Raw genomic sequence first — 10,197 nt, 5'->3', positions numbered from 1 at the left:
GCATGCACGCGCACACACAAACACACACAGACACAGACAACACACTGGAGACCATTGACTTGAGCTGCAGAACCTGCTATATGAGGGATTTGTTTAAAGTGGAAGAGCTGGGTAGGTATCCTATCCTACAACACTGGTAATGATTAATCAGGGTCATGTGGTAAACACTGTTAAGTTCATTAGACACTCTCCAACAAACCACATAGATAAAGTCTCTGTCACTGAATGCTAGCATTGACGCTATACTGACCAGTTTTTTTTTAATGGGTTACTTAATAACTGTACACCATAGACCCCAACTCCCCTGCTAATTTCTCAGTTCTCATTTACTTTTACTCTTCTGGTTCAGTTGGTCCTGAGTTGATGACCCTTCACCTGTCTTCCCTTTCAGTCACCTGCTCCCTCACATTCCCCCATTCCTCACTTTCCTCTCCCGAGTAGTGTGACAAGCAGATTAACCCTATAAATCAGATAAAAACCTCATGTCAACTGTGACCGCCCATAAATTGCCACCTGAAATAATAATAATAATAAAAAATAATAATAATGAATTTATTTACCTAGCACTTTTCTTAACAATGTTATAAAGTGCTTCACAAAAGAAATAAAACCAGACAAGGCAAAAATTAGAATAAGACCAAAGGATATGAGCAAAGAGGAGGTAAAAATAATACATGAATAAGACCAAATACATAGGAATAAAAATAAAAACAGTATAAATAAATAAAAACAAATGTCAAACATTTCAAAAAGCTTTCATAGAAAGTTTTAAGAAGAGATTTAAAAGAAGCTAGCAACATGGGTTTGTCTTAGTTCAATAGGAAGGAAGTTCCAATGTGTGGGGGCTCTAACAGCAAAAGCCCGATCACCCTTTGTGACAAACCATGACCTGGGAATAACAAGCAGGGCGCCATCTGAGATCTTAATGGCCGATGAGGGCGCATATCAGGTCAATAAATCAGAGATGTATTTAGGAGCAAGACCATTTAAGGCCTTAAAAGTAAGCAATAAAATTTTAAAATCAATCTGAGCTCTAACAGGGAGCCAATGTAGGGAGGCAAGCACAGGAGTAATGAGCTGAGCAGCGGCGTTTTGTACCAACTGCAGACAGAGGGAGCCCTGGGTGATACACGAGTAAAGTGCATTGCAATAATCAAGCCGAGAATAGATAAAAGCATGTACAACTTTTTGTCGATCAGCAACTGAAAACAAAGGGCCTAATTTTTAGAGATTATGTTGAGCTGGAGAAAACATGACTGAATAACATTTTTGATTATCAAACCAGAGGTTAGTATCAAATATTACCCCTAGGTCCCTAGCAGCCTGCTTAATATTATTTGACAGACCAACAAGATTAGTACCAAAAAGGGCTAATGGAATTTGGGTGACTAAACAGAATGACCTCAGACTTATCATCATTAAATTTAAGAAAATCTTGGGACATCCAGGATTTAATATCAGAGAGGCAGGTTTTGAGATTTGCTCGACTGCTAGGATCTATGGGTTTTAGTGGCATGTATAACTGAGTGTCGTCAGCATAAAAATGGTAAAACAATCATGATTTTGAATAACCTGGGCAAGAGGCAACATATATATAAAGAAAACAGAAGGGGGCAAAGAGCTAAGCCTTGAGGGACACCACAACTCAACTAAGCCATCAAGGAAGTAGAGTTACCCAGAACAACAGAAAAAGTTCTGTTGAAGAGGTATGAGCATAATAAACTAAGAGTCGAGCCCTTGATGCCTACCAAAGTCTCTAAGTGATGTAAGAGGATACTGTGATTGACTGTGTCAAAGGCAGCACTCAAGTCTAAAAGAACTAACATTGAGCTGTCACCTCTCTCTGCAGTCAGCAGTAAGTCGTTAGGAACCTTAACTAGAGCTGTCTTGGTACTGTGAAGTGTTCTAAAGCCTGACTGGAAACTGTTAAAAACACTGTTAGTATTCATAAAAAATAACAGTTGAGACAAAATTACTTTCTCAAAAACCTTAGATAAAAAAAGACAATTTGGACATTGGTCTGTAGTTTCTTAAGGACAGGGGATCCAAATTAGGTTTCTTTAGCATGCTTCTTTAGCATGCTTAAAACTGTCTGGAAAAGAACGAGAGGCCAGAGAATTATCAGAAATGTGCAGAATAGCGGAGCTAACAGTTGAAAATATCTCCTTGAGCAACTTAGTGGGAATAATGTCTAAGATGCAGGAGGAGGAGTTCATATTGGAGACCGTACTCTCTAACACTGAAATTGTAATCAGTTGAAACTGGGTGAAAGAGGAAGAATTAACATGGGGAATGGAAAGAACGCAAGGGTTAGGCTGGATTTGGGACCTGGTATTCTCCGCATTATTTACAAAATCAGCGAGAAATCTTTCGGACAGCTCAACATCAGGTTCAGAAAAAGAAGTGGAGGGACCATTAATAACAGAATCAATTAACCTACAGAGAACTTGAGGATTGTGGTTATTTCTAGATATCAGCTCAGAGAAGTAAGCTGATGTCACATCCATAACTGCCTTCTGGTAAATTAACATTGAATTTTTGAGGATGTTATGTGCTATTTCGGACTTGTTGACCTTCTATTGTTGTTCAGATTTTCTACAGAGTCTTTTAAGGGCACAAGTGTGATCGTTCAGCCAGGGGAGGTTATTTGATGGTTGTTTCCTAGTTTTAAACGGTGCAGATTAGTCGAGGATGGATAGGCACTGGTCATTGAATGAATTTAAAAGTGCATCTGGATTGAGAGGGGATATAGAGGGATTAAAGGGAGATGAATTAAAAACGTCACAGAATTTAACTGCAAAGCCCGCATTGAGAACGCGAGAGCGTGTTTTAGGATAGCGATTAGGAATAGAGAGTTGTACTGGGACTTTGAAAACGACAGCTTTATTTTCAGTTACAAGCACCAGTTTAAGACACTCGGGAGAAAAACCAGATAAGAGTACAAGGTCTAAGATGTGACCTTTGGAATGCGTGGCCCCTTTAACAGATTGAATGAGGTTAAAACAGTATAGGATCGAAATAATGTGACGTCAGGGAATGGGCAGGACAACATACGTGACTATTAACATCACCAAGAATAAGCACCCTGTCATATTTAGGCATGAAAATAGATAGAAGCTCAGGAAACTCAGAAATAAACCTACGTGAATTAGGAGGCCTGTAAATTAAGATGCAGAGTAAAGGGGGAGGGTCAGTGATAAAAAAAAAACATAAATCCTCAAATGAGATAAAATTACCAAAAGTAACAGGATGGCGCTTATTTATAAAAAAAAATACAGCGAGGCCACTCCCTCTACCAGAGAGCCTGGGAATGTGAAAATATGCAAAAACAGGGGGGGCTAACCTCAATCAGGGGAACAGTGTCCCCTGTGGACAGCCATGTCTCAGTAATCATAAAAACGTCCGGATTATTAGAAACCATAAAACCATTACTGATAAAGGATTTATTACCCGGGGATCTGACATTCAACAAGCCAACGTCGTTTGGTGCCGAAGCAAAGTGAAAAGAAACAGGAATACGGCAAGTTGGACGTAAGTTGCAGATATTCGCTCCAAATATTAGGTTGTTATTATTTCTACCATCGGGTATGTTGTGGAGTCCAATACAATTCGACCCAACCCCCAAAACTTCCAGCTAAGCCATTTATAACATTAGACAATTACATCAAGTGACCTTTTCCAAAGGCCACGATCCGTTTTTGTCTCCCTATGACAACGTGTCCTAGCTTCTGGTTTGATCTGATTTAAGGCCCTCCCCAGGGCAAAAGGAAGAGGATGGGCCACTTATTTTCTAGGAAACGGCTTTTTTAAGGTTACATCCGCCCCAACAGACCACTATGGATGTGTGACGCACCATCGTGAGAACGTTGACATTTGTGGAGTCGTGGTGATGGATCGATCCGGAGCCTGAGTGCGATATCGGTTACGCCGACGTGACGTAAACGTTTGCCAATATTTCCGAAATGAGTTCTGAGAATGAAGGGAAGAGACGGGAAATGTGAATTCCATGATATGAACCGCTAGCAAACTAAACCGGATGTGGGTATGTGTCCTGGTCGCTGCACTAGCGCCTCCTCTGGTCAGTCAACGCACCTGTTCGGGGGGAGGGGGAACTGGGGGGAACAGCGTGGTCCTCCCATGTGCTATGTCCCCCTGGTGAAACTCCTCACCGTCAGGTGAAAAGAAGCGGCTGGCGACTCCACATGTATGGGAGGAGGTGTGTGGTAGTCTGCAGCCCTCCCCAGATCGGCAGAGGGGGTGGAGCAGCGACCGGGACGGCTCGGGAGAGTGGGGAAATTTACCAAGTACAACTGGGGAGAGAATTTGTTCAGGTTTTAGTTTGTAAATTCCCCTTTAGTGTCACCTCCCCCACCCACCCCTGTTTGGCTTTTCTCTCCTTCTTCCTCTTGGTTTTACTTCTGCTGTTCATCTGCTCATCTGGTTGTCTCTCCATGTGTAGGTGTTTCTCTCTCCGTGTGTAGGTGTTTCTCTCTCCATGTGTAGGTGTTTCTCTCTCCATGTGTAGGTGTTTCTCTCTCCATGTGTGTAGGCGTTTCTCTCTCCATGTGTAGGTGTTTCTCTCTCCATGTGTAGGTGTTTCTCTCTCCATGTGTAGGTGTTTCTCTCTCCATGTGTGTAGGCGTTTCTCTCTCCATGTGTGTAGGCGTTTCTCTCTCCATGTGTAGGTGTTTCTCTCTCCGTGTGTAGGTGTTTCTCTCTCCGTGTGTAGGTGTTTCTCTCTCCATGTGTAGGTGTTTCTCTCTCCGTGTGTAGGTGTTTCTCTCTCCGTGTGTAGGTGTTTCTCTCTCCGTGTGTAGGTGTTTCTCTCTCCATGTGTAGGCGTTTCTCTCTCCGTGTGTAGGTGTTTCTCTCTGTGTGTGTAGGTGTTTCTCTCTCCATGTGTAGGTGTTTCTCTCTCCGTGTGTAGGTGTTTCTCTTTGTGTGTGTAGGTGTTTCTCTCTCCATGCGTAGGTGTTTCTCTCCCCAATGCGTAGGTGTTTCTCTCTCCATGTGTTGGTGTTTCTCTCTCCATGTGTAGGTGTTTCTCTCTCCATGTGTAGGTGTTTCTCTCTCCATGTGTAGGCGTTTCTCTCTCCGTGTGTAGGTGTTTCTCTCTCCATGTGTAGGTGTTTCTCTCTCCGTGTGTAGGCGTTTCTCTCTCCGTGTGTAGGTGTTTCTCTCTCCGTGTGTAGGTATTTCTCTCTCCATGTGTAGGTGTTTCTCTCTCCATGTGTAGGTGTTTCTCTCTCCATGTGTAGGTGTTTCTCTCTCCGTGTGTAGGCGTTTCTCTCTCCGTGTGTAGGTGTTTCTCTCTCCGTGTGTAGGTGTTTCTATCTCCATGTGTGTAGGCGTTTCTCTCTCCGTGTGTAGGCGTTTCTCTCCGTGTGTAGGTGTTTCTCTCTCCATGTGTAGGCGATTCTCTCTCCATGTGTGCACGTGTTTCTCTCTCCATGTGTGTAGGTGTTTCTCTCTCCGTATGTGTAGGCGTTTCTCTCTCCATGTGTAGGTGTTTCTCTCTCCATGTGTAGGTGTTTCTCTCTCCATGTGTAGGTGTTTCTCTCTCCATGTGTAGGTGTTTCTCTCTGTATGTGTAGGCATTCCTCTTTCTCCATGTGTAGGTGTTTCTCTCTCTGTATGTGTAGGTATTTCTCTCTCCGTGTGTAGGTGTTTCTCTCTCCGTGTGTGTAGGTGTTTCTCTCTCCGTGTGTAGGTGTTTCTCTCTCCGTGTGTGTAGGCGTTTCTCTCTCCATGTGTAGGTGTTTCTCTCTCCATGTGTGTAGGTGTTTCTCTCTACATGTGTAGGTGTTTTTCTCTCTGTATGTGTAGGTGTTTCTCTCTACATGTGTAGGCGTTTCTCTCTCCGTGTGTAGGTGTTTCTCTCTCCGTGTGTGTAGGCGTTTCTCTCTCCATGTGTAGGTGTTTCTCTCTCCATGTGTAGGTGTTTCTCTCTACATGTGTAGGCGTTTCTCTCTCCGTGTGTAGGTGTTTCTCTCTCCGTGTGTAGGTGTTTCTCTCTCCGTGTGTGTAGGTGTTTCTCTCTTTGTGTGTAGGTGTTTCTCTCTCCATGTGTAGGCGTTTCTCTCTCCGTGTGTAGGTGTTTCTCTCTCCATGTGTAGGCGTTTCTATCTCCATGTGTGTAGGCGTTTCTCTCTCCATGTGTGTAGGCGTTTCTCTCTCTGTATGTGTAGGTGTTTCTCTCTCTGTATGTGTAGGTGTTTCTCTCTCTGTATGTGTAGGCGATTCTCTCTCCATGTGTGCACGTGTTTCTCTCTCCATGTGTGTAGGTGTTTCTCTCTCTGTATGTGTAGGCGATTCTCTCTCCGTGTGTAGGTGTTTCTCTCTCCATGTGTAGGTGTTTCTCTCTCCATGTGTGTAGGTGTTTCTCTCTCTGTATTGGTAGGCGATTCTCTCTCCGTGTGTAGGTGTTTCTCTCTCCGTGTGTAGGTGTTTCTCTCTCCATGTGTAGGTGTTTCTCTCTCCGTGTGTAGGTGTTTCTCTCTCCATGTGTAGGCGTTTCTCTCTCCATGTGTAGGTGTTTCTCTCTCCATGTGTAGGTGTTTCTCTCTCCATGTGTAGGTGTTTCTCTCTCCATGTGTGTAGGTGTTTCTCTCTCCATGTGTAGGTGTTTCTCTCTCCATGTGTAGGTGTTTCTCTCTCCGTGTGTAGGTGTTTCTCTTTGTGTGTGTAGGTGTTTCTCTCTCCGTGTGTAGGTGTTTCTCTCTCCATGTGTGTAGGCGTTTCTCTCTCTCCGTGTGTAGGTGTTTCTCTCTCCATGCATAGGTGTTTCTCTCTCCGTGTGTAGGTGTTTCTCTCTCCGTGTGAAGGTGTTTCTCTCTCCGTGTGTAGGTGTTTCTCTCTCCGTGTGAAGGTGTTTCTCTCTGTATGTGTAGGCGTTTCTCTCTCCATGTGTAGGTGTTTCTTTCTCCATGTGTGTAGGTGTTTCTCTCTCCGTGTGTAGGTGTTTCTCTCTCCATGTGTAGGTGTTTCTCTCTCCGTGTGTAGGTGTTTCTCTCTCCATGTGTAGGTGTTTCTCTCTCCGTGTGTAGGTGTTTCTCTCTGTATGTGTAGGTGTTTCTCTCTGTATGTGTAGGCGTTTCTCTCTTCGTGTGTAGGTGTTTCTCTCTGCATGTGTAGGCGTTTCTCTCTCCATGTGTAGGTGTTTCTCTCTCCGTGTGTAGGTGTTTCTCTCTCCATGTGTAGGTGTTTCTCTCTCCATGTGTAGGTGTTTCTCTCTCCATGTGTAGGTGTTTCTCTCTCCATGTGTAGGTGTTTCTCTCTCCATGTGTAGGTGTTTCTCTCTCCATGTGTAGGTGTTTCTCTCTCCATGTGTAGGCGTTTCTCTCTCCGTGTGTAGGTGTTTCTCTCTGCATGTGTAGGTGTTTCTCTCTCCATGTGTAGGTGTTTCTCTCTCCATGTGTAGGTGTTTCTCTCTCCATGTGTAGGTGTTTCTCTCTCCATGTGTAGGTGTTTCTCTCTCCATGTGTAGGTGTTTCTCTCTGTATGTGTAGGTGTTTCTCTCTCCATGTGTAGGTGTTTCTCTCTCTGTGTGTAGGTGTTTCTCTCCATATGTGTAGGTGTTTCTCTCTCCATGTGTAGGTGTTTCTCTCTCTGTGTGTAGGCGTTTCTATCTCCATGTGTGTAGGTGTTTCTATCTCCATGTGTGTAGGTGTCTCTCCACACCAGGCTAACACACAGCAGACAGATCCTTAAACTCTGCTCATCGCAGCTTATCCATTATTCATGCCTGCCAGCCACAGATCCTCGATCCCTTGAGAGGAGTGTGTGTGTGTGTGTGTGTGTGTGTGTGTGTGTGTGTGTGTGTGTGTGTGTGTGTGTGTGTGTGTGTGTGTGTGTGTGTGTGTGTGTGTCAGCCATCTGCAGCCTTGAGTGTTAATGTGTCATTTGAGTAACTTATGTACTAAAGATAGTCGGCTTTATAATAATCACATCTCTTTGCAGCTAGATGTCCTTTCAGCTTCTTCAATTGTCGTGTGTGTGTGTTTGTGTGTTTGTGTGTGTGTGTGTGTGTGTGTGTGTGTGTGTGTGTGTGTGAAGGCAGCCACAGTTCCATCGGCACAGTCACTGCGTCTGCTGGACTTCAGCTTCAGCGACTTCGAGCTGTCGGACCTGGAGACCACCCTTGCCACGGTGCGCATGTTTGTGGACCTCAGCCTGGTGCAGAACTTCCAGATGAAGTACACGGTAAGGACCGGGACGAGGGACAGGCCGTCCAGCTGTCCGTGTCAAAATGGAAAACTCATTTTCAGATGTTGCTGAGCCCGCTGGCCATCTTTAACACGATGGGCTGTATTTTGCAGACGGCGCAGGGCCTCGCCAGCGGCAACACCAGCATATCGACAGGGTTGTTGGGCGTGAGGTGGTTTTTCATCGCTGTTTTACCCGTCTGATCAGCACTGGTACACTAGTGCACAGGACACGACTCACGTGTGCACACCGGGCAGTGGTACGGCGCCGGATGGCGTTTGCACACGTGCGACTCGTGAGGAGAAAATGCGGCACTTGGCCAGCAGCGCTCGCCGAGACCGGGGGGGGGGGGGGGAGGTGAAAATAGGAGTATCTGTTTGCGTGTTTGCGGTGTGAGTCGGCCTGTGGGTGTAAGCAATTCGGAGTAATTTGTGTTTACACAGTCGCCTGCACCCGCGGTGCAGACTCACATAGACGAGTCATAAGCACACATTTCCACATACATACACTTAACCACCCCCCCCCCCACACACACACACACACACACACACACACACACACACACACAGTATGCATCTGAAAAGAATCCACCCCCACATCGCCAACCACGATAAACCACTCACTTCGCCCCGCCCCCCCTCCCCCCCTCGGCGCCACCGCCAGCTAGTCGGTGGGGGATTTGGCCTCAGTCTCTCTTCTGCTGTCTGTTTGAAGAGGTCCTTTTATGACGGGGCAGCCCTGTGGAGTGCCTGTTGGAGAGAGGGCTCATAAAGAGGGGCTTTGATTGGAGGAGAGGGCCCTCCAGAAGCAGAACGTCCGTTTACCGCTGACACTCAGAGCTGACATGCTGACCACCCGAGAGGGGGTGTGGGGGTGTGGGGGGGGGGGGGTCGTAATTTTAAGAGACAGCCCAGGCGGGCGTCCGGGCGGTGTGGCGGTCTCTTCTGTTGCCTACCAACACGGGGATCGCCGGTTCGAATCCCCGTGTTAGCCGGATGTGGGTATGTGTCCTGGTCGCTGCACTAGCGCCTCCTCTGGTCGATCAGGGCACCTGTTTGGGGGGGGAATAGCGTGATCCTCCCGCGCGCTACGTCCCCCCGGTGAAACTCCTCACCGTCAGGTGAAAAGAAGCGGCTGGCGACGCCGCATGTATCAGAGGAGGCATGCGGTAGTCCGCAGCCCTCCCCGGATCCGCAGAGGGGGTGGGGCAGAGACCGGGACGGCTCAGAAGAGCGGGGCTAAGTAGGCGGGTACAATTGTGGAGAAAAAAAAAAGGGGGGGGGGACCAGGGGGGTCAAATTGTGTAAAATGAAATATTTCACGGTATTTTGTGATTTTTTTAGAGTAGCGTAGCGAGCAAGGCACGGGATTGGTTCGCTGGACGCTCGCCAGAACACAGCGTCTGGTCAGACCACCTCCAGGGGGGGGCTGCAGAAACCAGGACGAGCGTGTCCTGGGAGCCATCAGATGGGCACGTCCCGTTACAGATGTTCTGTTTTGCCAGGCTGATGACAGGTTCAGGCTTAACAGTGAGCTTCGGCATCCCGCAGGCAGCGCTGCCAGCGGCTGCTGTCATCGCGGGTCAGAGTTCTGTGGTTTCTCACATTCAGCCGCTCGCCGCTGCACTCCTGTCGACACGGAGACGCTGCAGAGACGCTGCAGAGACCAGCCGAGCGGCGTCCAGTCATATCCTGCAGAAACCAGCCGAGCGGCGTCCAGTCATATCCTGCAGAAACCAGCTGAGCGGCGTCCAGTCATGTCCTGCAGAAACCAGCCGAGCGGCGTCCAGTCATATCCTGCAGAAACCAGCCGAGCGGCGTCCAGTCATATCCTGCAGAAACCAGCCGAGCGGCGTCCAGTCATATCCTGCAGAAACCAGCCGAGCGGCGTCCAGTCATATCCTGCAGAAACCAGCCGAGCGGCGTCCAGTCATATCCTGCAGAGACCAGCCGAGCGGCGTCCAGTCATATCCTGCAGAAACCAGCCGAGCGG

General features: G+C 47.2%; 1 protein-coding gene across 1 annotated transcript in view; it reads left to right on the top strand.

The window, feature by feature from the left end:
• pde5ab (phosphodiesterase 5A, cGMP-specific, b) overlaps positions 1-10,197 on the top strand; it is a 45,979-nt gene that overhangs the window by 13,058 nt on the left and 22,724 nt on the right. Inside the window, exon 4 of the mRNA XM_056300225.1 lies at positions 8,056-8,202. Coding sequence (XP_056156200.1) covers positions 8,056-8,202 — 147 coding nt within the window. The remainder of the gene's footprint in view (positions 1-8,055; positions 8,203-10,197) is intronic.

Source organism: Lampris incognitus, chromosome 20, assembly GCF_029633865.1.
Source record: "Lampris incognitus isolate fLamInc1 chromosome 20, fLamInc1.hap2, whole genome shotgun sequence".
NCBI lineage: Eukaryota > Metazoa > Chordata > Actinopteri > Lampriformes > Lampridae > Lampris > Lampris incognitus.
This window is presented reverse-complemented; position numbering and strand designations above follow the sequence as displayed.